The sequence below is a fragment of the Seriola dumerili genome, unplaced genomic scaffold (genome assembly GCF_002260705.1).
Source record: "Seriola dumerili isolate Sdu_G_001 unplaced genomic scaffold, Sdu_1.0 BDQW01000169.1, whole genome shotgun sequence".
Taxonomy (NCBI): domain Eukaryota; kingdom Metazoa; phylum Chordata; class Actinopteri; order Carangiformes; family Carangidae; genus Seriola; species Seriola dumerili.
Window position 1 is genome coordinate 4,622,422 of NW_019174424.1, and position 20,069 is coordinate 4,642,490.

Genomic DNA, 20,069 nt, shown 5'->3' on the forward strand with positions numbered 1-20,069 from the left:
TTACCTTGCTCATGGTGGCTTGGATGTTCCCTGCTCGTCACTACTGCTGGTCTTCAAAACTCACACACATCTAACAGCACACACATACATACCCATGTATTATTTTTTTTTTGGTTTTTTTTAAATGGTAGAAATATTGTGACAGCTCTTTGAAGCTTCTGCCTCACCCTCCATGCATTTTTCAGTGAGTGCAAAAGGAGCAAGGACAACAAAGCTTATATCACAGCCCATATGTAGCCGCCTCTGTTCAGAGAAGTGCAAGCCATTTCTGTTTGTGCTTACACTTGCCTTTTATGCTTTGTCTGGTGATAGAGGAAACACTCTGGTGCACTCGCAGACGGCAACGCTCTGCCATTCTACTTGATCTCAGACTAATTCCTAGACCACATTAAATTGTTCAGGTGTAAGCTATTTCCTATGCTATTCGTCTGTGTAATGGTGTGGCTGCTGGGGCTTTGAACCACACCACAGAATCAGGGTTTACTGAAGCCAGTGCAGAATAAATAGATCCACAGATCACAGCTCATACCACTTACTTTTAGTCTGTGACCCAGTTAATACTTTATTCTCAGCAGCAAAAAAAAAAAAAAAAAAAAAAAAAAAAAAAAAGAAAAACCAGAAACAGCCATCTGGAAAGATTTAGTTGTCATCAGGTAGTTTTGAAATCCAGGCTTTTGGTTTTAATATGTCAGCAATCAATCATAGCTGTCCGGATAGATATGTCCTACAACTTTCTGCCGCGTGGTGGCAATAGCGTACAGAGCACTTGGCCTGGCATTGCCTTGTTCAGGTTGTGCGCACTGCTTTACTCTATCTGATGGTCAATTCATAAAAAAAAAAGAATAAAAGAAAAAAAGATTGCCCGAATGTATAGTGAGCGACCACCCATACTGGCGAATGTGGAGCACAACAGAGATCGTTTCTGTAAGCAGAAGGAACCATTTTCAACCTAGATTGAGTCTGTTTACACTTGCAAACAACACACACACACATACACACACACACCTGGGCGCCACTGTGTAACCTCACTGCTGGCCACTGGGTAATGGAATGGAGCAGGTGGCTTTGCGGAAGTGGCTTGCTCAGGGACACATTTTCTAAGGAGAGGTATCTGTGTAGGAAACAGACAATTTTTTTTCTCTCTTTAGTCAGAAGACTGACTTATGACACTAACAAATTTCGGCTCAGGCAGAAGCTGTCATCCAGACGTCACATGAACTTGGGGGCTGAACGCAGTCACTACCTCGTCACGTTTTCTTTCATGTTATTTTACTCATCTCTCTCTGTGATACATTCTGAGGTTACTCGGAGCAGGAGGGAGATGATGTCAATATTCTGTCTCGCACACTTGACAGCCGAGCAAATTCAATTGGACTGACTCCGCCTTGCTCATGCGGGACTTGTCCACAGGCTTTTCATACCACCGCGTGCCCGTCTGCATGCTTGGCGCTCTCTGACGGACTGAGCTCTCTCCAAACTCTACCCCCACCCCACCCCCTCCTAACCCCCACCCCCCACCCCCCCTTCCAGTCAGTCACTCACCCTCATCACCAGTGAGGAGCAGTCTGACGCACAGGACCAACAAGCAGCCAGGACTCTTCCCGGGAGTGTGTGTGCCACCGAGCAACATGTTCCCAGCGTGGAGACGGGGAAGGCGCACCGGAGGCTCGACGGTGGCGCCGCGGACCATGGTTACTACAGCTGGACGGAGTGGACAGGTCGGACAGGTGTGGGTCTCCTGTTGGATTCTGCTGTCGGCGACTTGGATCCTCAGCGCTCAGGCTCAAGGTAAGATGCGCAACTCTGATTTGTTTGTTTTTTTGTTTTTTTGTTTTTTTTAATTCACACAGTGTAGCTACAGTTGTTGTTGGAGGCGACCAGAGGAGCGCACAAGAAAGTCTGCGATAGGGATGCATTGAAGTGAATAACGTAGCAAACAAAAACCTCTCCTGATCATAATTCCAAACTTAGACCAGTTATAGTGCAATGCCTGACGCACGCTAAATAAGATTCAGTATTGTCACATTCGTCTCCTCAAACAGCGTCTGCAAACTGTTGTTTTCGCCTCCACCACATTCCCACTGTAACCACAAGGCTACTTGCAAGCTGTAAATGCTCAAGGAGCACAGCCTGTGTCTGCAAAACTCGACACTAATATTCAGTGACAAATGTTGGCAGGTTTGAACAACCCTATTTGTGAGCAATTAAAAATGCATCACCCATTGGATAATGATTGTAATGTAGTGTATCATTCTAAAGAGTTCTGTGTTTGTGACTTTAAATCTTGTAGACATTTTCATATTATTAAAATCATTTGTTTTATAGTTTGTGATGACATTTTTAAAAAAAAAAGGCTTGGGATGGCTTTACCAAGGGTCCACATGCTCTGTGAAAATGTTTTTTAATCTTCAGTGAAAGCTGTAGAAAGACCAGTGGCCCCTGCTGAACAACCTCAGAATATATTGTTTCATTCATTGCCTGTATATTGAGCCGCCCCTCTTGCCTATAGGCCACCTTAATAGCCTAGCAGAGGCAGTCATTAACTCCTATGAATATGACTATGGGGCAGTGAAGCAGGGCCATTATTGGAAGGCTGTATTACATTTGCCTAATGTCCAGTGCTACTCTTGCACTCTTACTTACAGGCTGTGTGAAAGTGATGTGCAAGATGCAGGGTGAATAAATCAAAACACGTAGTTTTCATTTATGTCCAGCACGGTCAGAGATGAGTGGATAAAGGCATGAACGTGACCTACACTAATCGTACAATTACTGTGAAATGGGTATCTGTCAGTGACTGACCTGTACCTCTTGACCAGTGGGATGGTAATGAGATATACAGTGGATGCTAGATAGGGACAGGATGCCAGCGAGAGCAAAATCCTTCCTGCCTTCCATATTTCATAGTTGGAAAAGCATAACTGCCAGATGTCACAAGAACTGAAGGTAAGTTGATAAAGGACAAAATATATTGGATGGGCTTACTGGGCTATGAATTTCATCAGTAGACTCGATGTATATTCACATTATATGGTGTTTAACCTTATGCTTCAGAATTAAACTGCAAGGTCATGGTTTTTATTACAGAGGGGCCATGCAGAACCACAAAAGAAAGACGCATGTTTGTCATACAAATCCTTTAGGCATTGACTTCAGTAGGTCCCAAGGGAGAAAAAAAGTTGCATATTAGAAGTTGATTCATATGAGAAGTGGCTCCTTTATGCAGTACCCATCTTATAATCACAATGCTCAGTGCACTAAAGTGCTAAAAGCAGCATAATCCCTTTGCTTGTTTGTCTTTGAACAGGTCGCATTGCTCTAAAGTGCTCCCAACCTTATCTAAAAAGAGTCTCAGGCGTCTCTTATTATGCAGGGCACAGTTCCTCTAGCTGTTATTACCATCCTTTTCTCCAGCTAACATGCCTGGAGTCTGTGAGGATCTGTTTAGCGCTTCTAGGCTACTTCACAGGGCTTTACCTTTCCTCCCCAAACAGACCTCTTTCTCATCCTTGCAGTTGGTATTCAGGCCCTTTGAATGTTCCCGGCTGCGCATTAGCATTGGTGAGAGATTCACCCCTCTGTCTTCCCGCTCTTTCAATTGAGAAGGACCTCCTCTATGGTGCACAGTCACTGCTCTAGGTTCTTTAGTGAAGACGCAGTTGCAGTCTTTGCACTCAGCATCCAGAGAGGTCTTGTTCTTCTGAAGGAGGAAGCAGATCTCATCCTCATGGGGCATCTGTGTTTGCAAATGACTGGCAGGGTGGCTGTGCCTGTGCATAAAGTTAGAGATGCTGTAGCCATTCCCAGAGAGCGGGGGACCTCTGAGGATGCCATAAATTAGACGATACACAGGCACATACACATGAGGCCCCCAGGGAAGCGGAGGTGGCATGTACTTGTTTTTCAGCAGGTTCCCACTGAGGCCCCTGCTGTGTTTAATACTCCAGGCTGCTCCATTGCACAAGAGGATACCTGATAGAGTCCATGGGGGGACCTTTCTCCTGCCACAGGCCACTCTCAGCAGGCCATTTTAAGACTCATTTAGACCCCCTCATCGAAACACCAAATGAATAGATGTGAGGTTTTGTCTTTCTTCACCTCAAGGCGGTCTCTGTATGTCCTCTTCCCTCCTGAAAGCCTGTGCCACTGAAATCCAGCCATTTGTCTCATGTGTTTCTCTGTGCATCTTGTTGTGTGCATCTGTAAAAAGTGTGTGCGTGTGCGTGCTGACGCTTTTGTTCCCGTCTATTGAGCTTTAATCTAGATAGCAGCATTGACATTCTGCCAACTGGTAGCTGCTATAATTTTCTGGACGTACGTTATTATGCAGCCTGACAGCTGTCAGCCATTTCCAAATCTTTAAATCTTATGATAATCCACCATGCTTACAAAAAAGCATTTGTTTAAAACACTCTGAATCCTTGTGTGATTAAAACTCTGTGCTCTAATGCGGGCACCAGATCATAATTCATCTCCATCAGTGACACACTAACACACACGCGCATGCATGCAAACACATTCACAGAATGATAAAAAAAAAAAAAATCAAAAAATCAATGTGTACAAGATTACACAACTCCATCAGGAGAAATATAATACAGTTTTAATAGAATCAAAGGCATCTTCTTCTAGTTCCAACAAAGACTGATGACAAACTCGATCATCTGCACCCACACGTACAACACTCCATCACAAATAATAGAAGGCTTAATCTGTTTTGCATGTAGCTCCACAAAAGTAGACCCACATACTCACATTGATGCCACATTGGCCTCAGGCATCTGATTTTAGACATGATACTAAATCCCAAGCCCTATCTGATGAAATCATTGCATTTTTCAAAAACTTAAAGCACTTTGATCACGTCACAAGTCCCATATGGGGCATAGTAATGTGGTAGTGGGAGTGCTGTAGCATCTCAGCTACCATAGCATAATTACACACAGTGCATATTTATGACATATGTATTTCCCTGTTTGGTGAAATGTACTCAATTAAACATGTTTACTACTCCAGAGACCTAACAGATGCCTGCTGAAATTTGGACTAAATGCTTGTTTTCTCGGCAACGTGGCTCATGCCCAGAAAGACCAGCTAGTGGCTTGCACAGCCTCAGGTGAAACGCGGTGGCAGCCTGACTTCCAAATCAGTCTCCTTCTGTGTCTTCGGTGCCTGACTCCCCGTGTCTGGCTGGTTGGCTGCTTTTTCTTTGGCTGCCAAATGCTGTCTACACATGTTTATTCATGTTGCCACAGGATGCTTTATTCACCAAGATGGAACATATCACAGCTGAATTAGAAAAAAAAAAAAATAAAAAAAAAAATTCTGTGCTCACTGGCAGCAACATTTGAAATACATGAATGCAGAAGCCTGATGCATTTGAAAAAAAAAAAAAAAAAAACGTTTTGTAAATGTTTCACAAAAGAAACAAAGAAGCGAATATGTTTAACGGTGAGAAATGATTATGATCTACTTTACTGTTGAAGAACAATAAGGCTGCTGCGCTGTCAATGTTTTTTAGCTTCAGGAGGCCTTTAATTGGCTCAGTCGAGCAGCAAAACTGAGTTTATAGTTCATAATGGAAATGTAATCAAATTAACTTGTACCACAGGGTTTTGGCATTCACCCCTTGCCCAGTAATTGCCATTTGCCCACGGGGCTGTGGTAATGGCTATTTGCATGGGGCAAAGAGTCCTGTCTCCCACCATGTGTCTGTCATGTTGCCATATTAAGGTGGCTGACTGAAATGATCACTTTCTATGCAGGACTTTTGCTCTGTTTTTTTTTTTTCCGCTGTGCCACAGTTAAGTACTTACTTTTAATTACTATAATGTGTGTTTGTGGGGAGAATTTTATTGGCTAAAGCAGGCACATAATAACCTGGGCTGTCTTTTAATGATAGGCTTGAGAATATAAGGTATGATGCAACCTGTGGGGTAAGGCAAATTCTTCACCGCACAAAACTCTGCAGACTGATTTCCTTTACCCACACACAGCCCCTCTTTGTCTTACTGGGTGAAAAATACAGTTTGGGAATGGTGTAGGCTACTCAAATGAGATTTTTCAATAATAGTAGCATTGACTGAGGAGGCAAGTTCTTCTTTAGGGGCCAATTTTAATCACGTAGCTGAGAGTGGTTTTGTTTCCACGTCTCCTTGTTTACTGATGAGACTAAGGGGAGAAACGCTGCAGGGGGAAACAGACAAATTCTTCACATATTAATTCTCTTGGCTAAAAGTCTAATCAATCTGACACAGGAACGGGAGGCACCTCTTCAACTACCAAGAACAAAAAGAAATGTCTCAGAACGGGCTCTGCGCTGGGACACACACTGAAAAAGGAATTGACCTTGGGTAGGGAGAGCGATGCGAAGTGGCGCCATTCGTTTAATTTGTCTAATATCATTTTGACAAGGGAGCAAAGATGTTGCACAAGCTGCTTCATCAAAGTATCATTCCAAGGAGCTATTTGAAAAGCCCTCAAAATGGTGTCATTACTTTCATCCAGGGAAAAGAGGGATTGTACTAAGGCAGTATTCTTGGACCATACATCTGTCTTCCAGCCCCCAAGCTGTTCCATGTAAACATTTAAACAACACAAAGGCAACTCACCGAAAACTGTGGTGAGGAACAATGCTTTTTACAGCATAATGTGTGCACTGAATCTCTGCTCTCATTCAGCTTTCCCCTCCTGGGGACTGGTGAGTGTATTCTTGTGTTGTGAATAAATGGCAAAAGAGGCAAAGAAACAGAGAAATGGAGGAGAAACTGTGGTGGAGGTGGGGGTGGCGGGCCCATTTTTTTTCTCCCTCTCTTAGCAAAAACAACTGGTGGTATCAATCCATTTTCCTTTGTACGTTCACATGAATGAATTCACATCTTGACGTTCAGCTCCGTTCTTGCGCAGACCTCAAACCAACATCGCGACACTTGGTTTTGTTGCCCTACCACCAGTGGTGGAAAGTAACTAAGTGCATTTACTCAAAGTACTGTATTTAAGTGCAATTTTGAGGTACTTGTACTGTACTTGGGTATTTCCATTCTATGCTACTCTATACTTAAACTCCACTACATTTATTTGTCAGCTTTATTTACTACTTACTTTTAAGATAAAGATTTGATATGATGGATACTATAACAAGTTCTTGAAATACAACACATTGTTAAAGATTAAACCAGTGGTTTCCAACCTTTTTGGCCTCTGACATCTGACAAAAAACAGTGCGTAGCCGGTGTCACATTTCAGATGTTGGTGAGTTAACAGCACCATCTAATAGCGATTTTTCCCTCTAAACCTTTCAGATGGTTTCATTTCAATAAATGTTCATTTGATCCAACATCTCACCAAAAATCAAAGATCAGAGGAAAAGATTTGCGTATTAGAACTTTTCTTCTTTCCTCTCTCATTAAGCATCTGATGACTCCTCAGATTTATCTGGTGTCCCTGTGTATATATAAAACTGTACATAACATATTTCAAACTTGCTCCAGCTACAGCACGAACATGCTGCTTACACACTGATGCTTCAGTATTAATCATTTAATATCATGTGTAATACTTTAACTGCATTTTGCTGCTAATACTAATGTTTTTACATCACTGTATTGGTGCTTTAAATCATGTAACAGATCTGAATACTTCTTCCACCACGGCCTCCACCTGCAGCGAGATTCCCTGCGGTTAGTGCTGGTCTGGATGGACATGCCAAAAGTGCTGTTTCACTCACTACAGATAAATGGGAAAGGAACTGTAAAAGAGTCAGCTGAACAAGTGCCAGAACATATGGAAGTGAAGAGGACATTTGTTTCTTGTTTCCACCTCTTCTCTGCCTGCATGTTTGACCATCAAAGCCACATCTTACAGCTGGTGTTGCCAACTTACACCTTGCCGTTTGGAGAGAGCATTTTTTTATATAAGCACCATGCATGGAAGTGGAGTCAGGGGTCAGTGAATTGGCAGGGTTGGCTGAGCAGAGAAACAATTTCAGACTGGTGGCATACTTCCTATCCACGGGCACGGTCTTGTCTGGAAAGAAGGAGCCTCCATGCTCTCCATCTGCAGGGCTGAGTTTTCTGCTCTGCTCAGGCTGTGCTTGGCAGCAGGCCTACCAGTCCCACTAGGGGGCCTGGCGAAATGCCTCTAGCTGCATCTCCATGCCTTGTGCTCACTATTGATTAGGGCCAAAGCTGACTCTCATTCCCCATTGTCCTGCTCTTGGCCACATGGGAACCCATATCATGTTTGACATCGGTTTTTGTTTCCCAACACCTGCCTCTTTCCTCATCCCCAAGACAGGCAGAGCTCAACATCAGGCCCTCCCCACTCCTGTCACATTTTGACAGCACTCCACCTTCACTGTAAACACATGGCTTGCAACTGTGGATGTTGAAGCATGGAACGTGCAAAGGCATCAACTGTGATAAATCTTAAATAAATTCCAACCCACAATCTCATCCTGCAGCGGCTTTGTGTTTGTTGATAAGGGATTCCTGTCTGGTGTGCATGGCAGGGCAGAGTTGGTTGTCACTGCAGCATGGCAGCACTTTAATGTACACGTATCATTGATCACTGTCCTTGCCGCTAACATCAGCAGAGTGTCAGCTAAGAAGTGTGATGGTGATGGGAGCTGACATCAGAACTGTCGGCCTCTGCTCTATGGCTCATGTCACATCTGGATTCCTTTTTCTTGGCCCCTAGGCACCAACCATGAAAGCGCTTCAGGTACAAGACTGAAAGCATATGGCGGGATTCAACCTTGGGTGAAAGCCCAGACAATGCCTTTGTCCAACACTGACCGAAAGGCTGCTCTCCTCTCCTAAGGCAAATTGCATGTAGAGAGATGTGTAGACTTAAAAAACGAATTCCAACCTGACAACATCTGTGATAACTATAAACCTGTCAAACTTAACAGTGTATTTATCTGGCTAAATTTCTTATGAGCACAAGTGGCGACACATTTGACTGTAATGTCCTGGATCATCACATTTTTTTTGCTAAGGAAATAATCGACTAGTGTAATTTAAATCCCTCAAGCGAAACATACACAGTGGACAAAAGGCTCCAGTAAAATGCGGGTGGTCAGAGAGCTTTGCTGCTTGAATGATACAAATTATGTTAGCATACAGTACATACAAAAATCAATACAGCCTAGCAGCTCCTATTGAAATCAACAAATTGAGAAAGTTGTGGTATTCACTCTGCTTCTACATGCTTAGAGGATTAATAGGTACAAGGCCATGGAGAGCCAGTGTTTGACAATGAAGCATGAATCCGCCAATACGCAAATCGAGTGTGCCATGTGTATCTGCCTGGAATGATTTAGGATCAGTTTGGGAGAGCTCCTCAGAGGTTAAGCGGGAAGTCTGTGGTGCATTGCACCTCTGAAAGCAACCAGTACTGACAAGGATAAAAAGAGATCCTGTGCAGATGCATTTGCCTATTTATTTTAATTTCAAAGGCAGCTCGAAAGAGGAATCCAATAAAAGTTCCTTTATTGCTCTAATGTATGTTAGCAGATGCACAAACATGCACACGGGAAAAAAACATACTCTTATGCGCAAACACATTTTCTTCCTCTAACACATGCATCCACACATGCGCATGCAGATTGTTTCATTATCGCTAAATGGCGCTTTCTCAAAAGACCAAACCAGTGTTTGAATGCTGTTTTCGGCACAACTAATAAAAGTGGGGCACAGCCACGGTGTCTCGTGTGAATAGACAAAATCAGAATCAGCTTCTTTTTTCTTTTTTTCCAGTGTGAAGCGTCATGTTCAGATGGTCCTCTGTGCAAAATACTTTCCAATTTAACCTGTCTCCCTGCCATGCCGCACTCTCTGCCAACTGCAGTGAGGTGGCAGAGAGAGAGGGGAACAGAAATTAATATTGCTGTGGACGCTGCGAGGAGGCAGTGGTTGGGGGGTGGGGTAGGGGGGCGGCTGGGGGGGGGTATTGATGAAGAAAATAAAGGAGAGCGCTGCATCAGTGGGGTAGAGATTGCTGTAGTATACAGTAGCACAAATCCCAAATTCTGTGCAGATCCGACGGTAGCTAGGAAACAGCTGACAGTAAAATGGGGGGATCAAAGGGATTAGTGTGCCCAGTTTGAGCCCAAACAGTAACCCTTCCACTTCTCCCACTGCTAGCCTTTTTATACATTCACCCCTGTATTTGAGTGGTGTGCTCGGCCTGTTAGACACAAACTCATCTCTGGTTATCCTCCCCTGAGTCTAATTGTTTAATTTGGAATCACCCTTTTACACACTCCTTAGCTCTTACATTCTCTCACAGATCGGCAATATGCAGAAAAAAAAAGGTCACGGTTTCAATTTTAGAAGAGAAGTAGGTCTGAGTGGGGAAAGACACCCACTCTAACACACTCACGCACACTCATGGGCTACACACACAAAAATACAAATGCCTACACACACACACACACACACACACACACACACACACACACACACACACACACACACAAATAATCCAGACACAACAAAGACGTTGCATCTGATGGAAGAGGATGCACATGTCAGACGCGATCAGTGCTGCCTTTTGTGATCTGAGTGAGATTTCCTGTCACTGGGGCTTGAGACGCAGCCTGTTTAATTCTGCAGGGGACTGCCATGTCCCAAATGCCTTGGTCACTGTCTCTTCTTGTTTCAGAGCCGGAGAGACGTACCTAAACAAACGAGCCCAAGCGTCCTCTGTTGGGGACATGTATTGTACTGCACTGAGAGGAGGACCTCTGACAATGCCGGCCCCCGTGTCTCCACACTGGAAATGCAACAGGATATGTGAACACACTCTGGGCTGACCCAGAGCTTTACCCAAGAGAGTAAAGCCAAATCAGATCTACATCACATGTGACGTACATATGATGGTTCAAAACTGATTTGTGATGCCTGACTTAAGCGAGAGCATTAGGGCGGCAACAAAGGCAGGGCTTGGCTCTTGTTGTTCACTATGTGAGCGGATTCTGCATGCGGGCACATGACGGCTGCAGCTGCTGTCGCCGTTGCAAAAGGCCTCAGGCTAAATTTCAGTGTCATTGTCCTCAAAAGCTTTCACAAATTGCTGGTCAAGCTATTCTAATTTGCAAGTGAGAGTAATTTCCTTGTTCTGTGAAAGGAAATGTTTGAGCACATATCTTATTGTAGCAATGCTGGTCATGTTCTTTGCCTGTGGGGACAGCAGAAATGGGAGAGTCAGTGGGATTATATCAGTTTAATGAAGTTGCTCTGGCTGATGTTTAATTTCGTGAAATTCAATTAAAAAGCTTTATTTCCATTCCTGTAATCACTCAAGGGGTCGCCATCATTAGATTATAGAGAAGGAATTGTGAGAATAAATCACCAATCAAAAATGTGTTCTTTGAGTGCTTGTTATGCTGATCCGCTGGTGTCGTTCAAGTGCCTTGTGACTCTATAACAAGAGAAAACTTAACTGTAGGGACGTGAGGGAATAGAGTGCAATAAGGACGTGGCTGGGACAGGAAGAATTACAGCTGTTAGATGTGGACAATAGACGCAATCACCTGAGCAGAGGTTTCCTCTCTTATCTCCCTCTGATGCTCAGATTTTATTGTTGAAGCTCCTGTTATTGCTTTGGACGTACGGTAAAGTGGACATGGCGGTGTTTTTTGCCCTCGCCGCATTAGTGAAGAATAGTGAACAGAACAGCGACAGAGAGAGAACATGTACCCTACCAGCCTCCTTACAAACGCACACTGCAGAGCTGACATATGCAAACTCAAAGGGTGGCGGTGTTTAAAAGCTTTAATCATACCGCTGCTCAGAGCCCAATGTGGCGTTGCACTCTGCATCATTGAAAGCTTGTTTTATTAATGTTGTCCAGAGTGAAGTACGGTGGCTTAGAGGGGTTGATGGGGGGGGGGGGCATTGTGTTCTTGATTTAAAGTGGGGTGAGGCAGAAACAATGGCCATGAAAAAAACATGGCAATGCTGTGAGAAGCAGCCCACTTCCATTACTTGAGCAGGCACGGTGCCCAAAATGGTGCATGACAAAGTGGTTGTACGGTAACATTCACATGTGATGGGTTTTAAACTGTATTTATATGTCAGAATGTACAGTGATGTCAGTCGTCGCATAAGATTGTTTGTTTTTGTTTTTTTGGGGTTTTTTTTCCAGGATATCACTCATAGAGAGAAACTTGACTCTTGCGCTCTGGTCGACTCCAGCAGAATTAGTTCATCATGCGCTTTATGTGACACATACAAACCAATCAAGGCAAAGTGTGCTGTCTTCAAGCGAGCGGGCGAAGTTAAATCTCGTGTGAGCCTGATGCCTAATTGCTCTCATTAGCAGCCGACGTTCACACCAGTTATTCTGCGCAATTAACCGGCTGCCACCAAGATGTTATGAGGCAGAATATTGCGGTGGGTCAAGGGAGAAAAAAAAGGTTGTAATTAATTCTCACTTAAATTAATGATTTCATATTTCAAAGCCTGGTACAATGGCATTTTTGTTGAGATTCCTGATGGAGAGGCTGCTGATGAGTGTTTTTTTTTGTGTTTGTGTGTGTGTGTGTGTGTGTGTGTTGTGGAAATGAGGAAGTACGCACAGTTGATGGAAATCAGGAGCCATTGTTGTTTGACAGTAGGCACCTTTGCAGTGATTGCCCGTGTTATTAATTTGTGAGATGAGAGGAGGCAGGCTCCTCCAGCCTCTGATGGTTACGCACCGCATTAAAGAACTGCTGCTATGAATGACACTCAGGGCTAATGAATATGAATACATTTATAAAAATAGGCACCGGCTCTCCTCGCAGTGCAGATTGGGAGTGACAGTCACATTGGCTGGGCATGGTTGATGAGAGAGGGAACCGCTGCCCCTGGAGATGGAGGATGTTGCAGGGATCAGACAAACAACTCACACACACAAACACACACACACAGACACACACACACACACGCACGCACGCAATCGCACACACACATTCACACACACATGAATGCTCCAGCATGATGACATTCAAAAAGGCTACAGCATTTAAGACTGACAATCTTGTCATCTTGTGATACTATTTACTAACTGGACACAAACAATCTGATATATCGAAGTGTGTGTCTACCTCACTGTTATGTCCCTGAAACAATATCCCTGTATCCATCATTGCTAATTGCTCCATTTGTGCATGATATCACAGCGTACAGATCATTTATTATTATATGTGAAATATTGAGCAGGTGGGTGGCTTGAAAGAGGATTTCTCTTACTTTTGGAAACACACAGGTGACATATTGTTAGCTAGTGATTTATGCTGTACAAACATTACATTTGCATTGCCTGTCAACCAAGTTATAGACTGTATCCTGTGGATACGAAGTGCAGTTCTTGTTGTCATTAATGCACAATTCATTACTTTCAGACTGAGTTTATGGACACGAAGATCTGTCAGTTTATCTGTGGTTGGCATTTAAGCACACTAGTCAATTGTTTACATGGCCATTAATAAAAAAAACAATGATAAATGACAGGCATTTTTTCACGTTCTGTCCAGTCTACAAGAAGGAATGCTTTCTGTTCTATATGGCATTTTTTTCTGCACCTGTTTGAAACCAGGAGCAGAAATATGCAGTGGGATTTTTTTTATTTATTTATTTTTATTTTTTTTATCATTATTCTTTCTTTGAAACCATTTTCAGAGTAATCTATCACATGTGCAGTCCATCTCACACAGGCTCCTTTCATTTTTCTGTTTATGAACATCAAAAAGCGTGACCTCAGAAAAACCCACAGTCACGCCACCCCATAGCTATCAGAGAAATTTTAGTGTCACTCAGTGTGTTCTTTCTTTTAAAACAGATGAGAGATATGCCAAACAAGAATATGCAAATGTGTTCATCTGTTTCCCTCGCTAGGCGACAATTTTAATTGATTAATTGAAGATGTTTATTTGATTGGTTGCGGCTTAATAATCCACAATGTTATTTTTCAGGCTGTTAAGTTTAGGCGCTACAGCATGACTGCCCCCCCTCCCCCCCTTCTGCTTACATATTTTCCGGGAAAGTTAATGTCCTTTTATTTCCAAGTTTGAAGCACGGGTAGGACTGATCCCTCAAAGATTTGTGAAGGACTTTGATTGAGATAAGTGGGATACTCATTGGCTCTGACAGACGTAACCTTGAGTGAATGTTCTCTGGCAGCCACTTGAGGAGCATGGCAGACTGTGAATGCCGGACACTGGGCATGACTGACACCATGGTGCTAACCTTGAGCCAGGTTCCTGTAGAGCAGCGGCTCGGTATTTAAGGCCTAGAGAGAGAACTCATTGAGCGGCTGACTTAACTGGGTTAGACTGCACCCATGGATGCGAGCCATCAAACTGAACTAATTAACAGCAGAAACAACCTTGAAAGCTGCAGACAACAGTGTGTTAGCAGCATTCGACACCCCCCCACCCCCACCCCCACCCCTCCCTCCGCACACTCTCATTCCCCCACCATTTAGTGGTGTCTGTGCTATGTGCTATGCTACTCAATTCATTTATTTCGCACTTGAACAACAGTTACTTTATAATCTTTTCTCACCAGCTGAAATTAGGTTAGAAGTACCTTCCCATCAAACCATTCTGTTGAAAATTGGAGAGGCATAAAAAAACAGATAAAAGCAATACATGTTGCCCCTGGAAAAAAAAAAAAAAAGAGAAAGAATGGAAAAAAAAAAAGCAAAGCATGGTGGTTCGAGGGGTTGGAGACACAGGGAGAGCGAGGGAGAGAGCAGATACAAGAGCAATTTCAGAAAAATGCTCATCACCTTCTAGGATGCTCATCAAGACTCTGCTTAATGGGATGGCTTATTTTTTTTTTTTTTTGCTTATTAATTTGTATGTAGACATGTCCATGGTGTTGCCCCAGAAAGTGCAGGCCTGTGTTTTTCTCTTATGTTCGTACGAATCGAAAACAGCAGAAAGGATTTACTCAAAGGGGAGACTCATCAAATTCTGTCAGATTTGAACTCTCATACCAGTGAGCCCCAGGGATTCTGTTTGATTTCCTCCTGATTCAGCACGGCTGCCATTTTCTTCTGAGGGTAGTTTGGCGTGAGCTGCTGCTTGGAGGGGGAGGGGGGGGTCAGGGGCCAATTCAACGTTATTGAATAATAAATAAATAGAAATGTGTTCTGGCTGAAGCTGATCCCTGTTGTTTCTTCTCCTCTCACTTCCCTGGGCAGACAGACAGCAGCTGGGGCCTTGCATTTGCTGTAATGGCCTGTATATATGCAGGGTTTCATATTTCAATCACCGGCACCGGCAGCAGAAATAGGTGGTTTAAGATGAAGTTCAAATTGGAAAGTGGCTGTCGTGTCTGCATGAGGAAACACATTTGAATCCCAGTGGAAAGGGTGCTTGGCAGCTGCATCTGGAACACGGACTGACAAGTCCTTAGGAGGGGAGTTAAAGTTAGAGCCACAAGTGCTCCCGCGCCTTTCAAGCCTGAGCCAAATGATTTTACAGCGGAGGTCGCACCAGGGACATGAGATTTGAGGAAGTATTTCATAATAGCCTCGTAATCAATGATTCATCACTGGCAATATTAATGAGCCATAAATGATGTATTGGACTCTGATGAGGTAGATCTACAATCACATCGTTAAATGTCACAGAGATGTTCATTCATGGTAATAAGGTATTTGTGATAATTAATGTTTCACGTTATTTGCCACTAAAGTCTGTAAGGGAAATGACATGCCAGTGTACACTCATTTGATTATTGTAGTTGTAGTATTAGGGTGTCGAAAATGAGTTCAAGAGTTCCACCTTCATTTTTTGGTGTCACTTATTTCTGTTACTCACACTCTCTTCTCTCTGCTACATTAACTGAATATTCATCATGTGGCTAATAGTGGTGCCTTTGAAGAGGAATGATCATATTTAATTTTCTTGCCCGAGAAGGAACAAGCCAGTGAGGAGAGCATGTAGCAGAGGAGTGTATGGGGAAGATAAAGGGGGAGGGAGTGAGAGAATTAGATGAAGCGATGAATGGAGCGGTGCAGGGGCATGGAGTTTATGGACAGGCAGGGGTGGGGGGTGGGGGTGGGGGGGCGAGGAAGGGGCGGGTGAGTCTCCAGATTACAATATGATTATATCAGTCTATCAGCCTGATAGCAGTGATTGAGCTGCACCTGTGTCTCCACAACACCACCATCTCTCAATGCCAGCACTGTGTATGAGGGCGCATTGTTCTCCCCCACACACACACACACAGTCACACACACACACACACACACACACACACACACACACACACACATTGTGCTTCTTCTGTTTTGAAGAAGAGAGTGCTTTCTTTCTACTTTTTCCCCCTTACTCTTGGCAAGAGGGGATCAGATTATGAGAGAGAAAAAAAAAAAACTCCACCAGTGGCCGCAGCGGTATTTCTTCACTCCAGCAGCTGCAGTGCCTGGCTGCATTTATCGCTTTATCGATTACCATCACAAGGCAGTAATTTGCCGGGACTTGCAGGGACATGATTAAAGATCCGCCAGCGATGCATTGTGGCTCAAGTTGGTGCCGGGGTGTCATGTTGATGAACATGCACTGACACGCATACACACATACACAGACACCAACGCGCTGGTGAGCAGGGAGTGCTCAGGGGAACGGGAGGGCGAGGAGTGCATTGCTGTCATAGTCATCAATGGCTTTAAATCTCCTGAGCTAACCTTTTAATGCTCTCAGATCCTTATGGCTGGCTGGATAATTGATTGTGTTTGGTCTAATGGGATTAAGAGGCAGTAGTGGCCTTGGGCAGGACACAGTGGTAGTGATGGCAGCAATGGTAGTGGATTGGAAGATGGAGAGGTAGATAGAAGCACAGAGTGAATGGAGTGTGGACGGAATTGAGATGGAAGAGTGTGTCCATGTGTGTGCGTGTAAGAGAGAGTGAGACAGAAAGAGTGAAACGTAGTGACAGGGGCAGAGAGGAAGGGCAGAGACGGAGACAAGCAGCAGATCTGAAAAAGACTAAGAGGAGAGAGGATAAAAACAGGGTGGATAGATAGCTGCAGGTCTGCTTCTCAGTCCATTCCTAATTAGCTGTATGAAAAAACCATGGAGCTGATGGTATCCCCAAGTGGAAAGCTTGTTAGCGTAAGAGATGCTATCTGCCGGCTATTGGTTTTGGCTGTGTTTTTGCTCACTGGGTGAGTCACTGGGTCTGCGGTGTGCAGTGAGATGAAAGCGGCGGGAAAATGAGAGCCAAGGTGGTGAGGCCCCCCCACCCCCACCCCCCATCCTCTTATCACCCGGGATAAAGCCTGTCCCATCCTAACTTATCAACAGCCGCTGTGCTTGAGCTTCATCCCTAACACCAGAGCTTGTTTGAATGTGTCAGTTTGCTAGCCCCCCTTTCTTCTCTGAATTATTTTTAACTTCCCTCCACACTTGGGATGAGATAAAAGCAGAAGTTTGTGTGGGAGAGCAGTGAGGGATGAGGCTGCGGTTAGTAAAATTTTTTTTTTGCCGGAGTCTTCACCGACTGCTTGTCGCTCTGTATATTGCAGTCGTGTGTCTGGAATCCCTAGTCTCTTTATGCGGTGCATAGCTCTATCAGGAGCGCACTCGCAGCACAGAGCTGTCATCACCATCGCAGTTTTGGTTTTTTTTTTTTTTCTTTTTACGTCTACGCCCTCTCTAGCACCAGCACCTCCCTCTCCATTTATGTTGTATACAGCCAGGCAGTGCCTCATAGTATGAGGGTTAACAAGGTCTGTCATCGCTGGATTGCTGGCTCTATTCATACGTCCAGCCAGCCAGATCATACCACAGATCCAGGTTTTGTCTCTAGTGAATAGAGAGGCTGCTGCTGCCCACCGGCCCTTTATACTGGGCCACGTTTTCACTTGGGCTCAGAATATGCCAGGTCAGGATAACTGTTGCCATTTTGGTGGGCGGCAGACGGCATTTTGCCAGCTTCCTGTGGCGAGAGTAGTGAAGCTGGAAAGTGTTATCGTGAGTATGTGTCTGTGTATGCATCGGTGGCAGCACAAGTGTCGGTGAATGAGAGACAGAAGAGAAAGCACAGCAGAGACAAGAGAAAAAGGCAGATGATAAATCTGATGTGTAAAGACTAGACTCTGTGTGTCTGCTTATGCTCTGGTGGGAATATGAGAGAGTATGAGGGACTGCACAGCACATGAAAAATCATTCTGTGTTTGCGAGTTAGAGAAAATGTGTCACTCTGACCTGGCTGTCTGCCTATTCTTGTCGAGGAGACGACAGGTGAGGGGTTGCTATGGTTACCTGGAGTAGGGGTAGGGTTGGAATGAGCGTTTTTGTGTGGCGGCTTCGCAATTTCACATTTATAACTTTTTTACGCCTCACATGTTCCAGTTTTGTTTAGGTGATGGGTGATATTGTAGTGCCATATGGGTGCAGCAGGTGTTACTAGTAGCTGAGTGCCAGCCTGCGCACATAGTGGGTGTTAGAAAGAGCTATCAGTCAGCCCCTTTCTCGCTCCATAGAGACTTCCCAGAGAGCTGTGTCGTCCCTACAAGGGCCAGATGCTGCCTTGGTTTGCTCTGCTGCCCTCTTTCCTCTCTTCCCTCGTTCCCAGGCCCACATCAAACACACGCAGCCCATTTCCCCCACAGCTCTAAATCTCTTTAATTCCATCATCTGTTGCCCATTGAGGGCAGCAATTTAGTCTTTACGCAGCATTTTAGTGTGCCATTAAAAATTCTGTGAGGTTGGTGGCCAGGCCCTGTAGCGGAGAGGTGGCCAGTCTTCAATCTGTGTCTCTGTGTCTAACCTCTGCATTGCCATCCCCTGAGACACATCCAACCATAAAGATCGTGTTTGAACAGCTCGGCCTGAGCACATAGAGAATACATTACGCACCCCCTCCACGCCAAGCTCAACCACTCCATCATGCTGAACGTCTACATCATTCATATATTGTGATAACCGCAGAGACCACACTATAGTGTAGTAAAGGGTTGCCAGAGTAGTTATCAAGTATATATTTTTTTCTCTGCAGTTAACAGTCTCATACATGTAGAAGTTAGCCACTGCAGTATCTGGCAATCGTATGAGTGTAACTTAACCAACGTCTGGAGTGGAGGGTTAGTTAGAAGTGCTGCTGCATGGATTTTATAGACACTAGTTTTATATAATTTCCAGCAATTTCACCACTACTTTTACAGTGATTGGAAACTGGCTGTGCTCACTTAATGACTTCCCTATCTCCCAGATGGAGAGCAACACCCACACTCAAAACAATGACAGAACAATGGCTTGCAAAATAATTCTTTCTCGCAGAATGATACCAGTATGAATTGTTTACATCATTACGGCAACAGCACTCTAGACTAATCTGAAGTTGCTCGAGCTTCATAAGCAAGTGGCTTGGCCTCCGATTGAGTCAGGGGTCTCCTGAGGTTGGGCTTCACTGTTTCACTCCTGCTAATAGGGGGTTTGGATGAACCGGTGTTGGCCCTCTGCCACTCTGGCCAGCCGTTCTATTCCTCTAAGGTGAGAGAGAGGCTATGTCCTTAGCAGACCTGACACTGACACTAAGAGTGATTGGCCTGTCTCAATCAGCGGACTGTAGCAGCAGGGAGTCCCTGTGCGTGGTGGAGACCTGACCTGTCCTGATGCCCTGCTGCCCCACTCTCCGTCTGACTCATATTGATGTGGCAGAGTATTTTGTTTTTCAGGTTTTTCTTACCAAGTTCTTCTCAATAAACTTCTACTATAAATACCTAGATACACATATAAAAAAAAAAAATCTGTTCATTTCAATTCAAACTTTATTGTCATATGTACAGGAAACAGTCTGTCACAACAAAAGTGCAAGAAAAAAATGTATATATATGTTATCATGTAAACGTGAGACATGTAAACAGGAAGAGTCTGTGCAAATTAAATGTAAACATTGTGCACAGTCTGCAGAGGTAGGTGTTGCTTATATGTGAGTGTGTGTCTGTGTGTTTGGGCAGGGTGGGTGAGTGTCATTCACAGGCCTGATGGCCTGTGGGTAAAAACTTGCTCTTGTTGTTACACTCCTGTAGCTTCTTCTTGATGTCAGGAGTGTGAATAGGTTATA

The 20,069-nt window shown here is 44.2% G+C and overlaps 1 protein-coding gene across 1 annotated transcript in view; it reads left to right on the plus strand.

The window, feature by feature from the left end:
- Positions 1-1,628: 1,628 nt before the first annotated feature.
- LOC111227146 (protein sidekick-2-like) overlaps positions 1,629-20,069 on the plus strand; it is an 80,504-nt gene continuing 62,063 nt past the window's right edge. The window contains exon 1 of the mRNA XM_022752560.1: positions 1,629-1,788. Coding sequence (XP_022608281.1) covers positions 1,629-1,788 — 160 coding nt within the window. The remainder of the gene's footprint in view (positions 1,789-20,069) is intronic.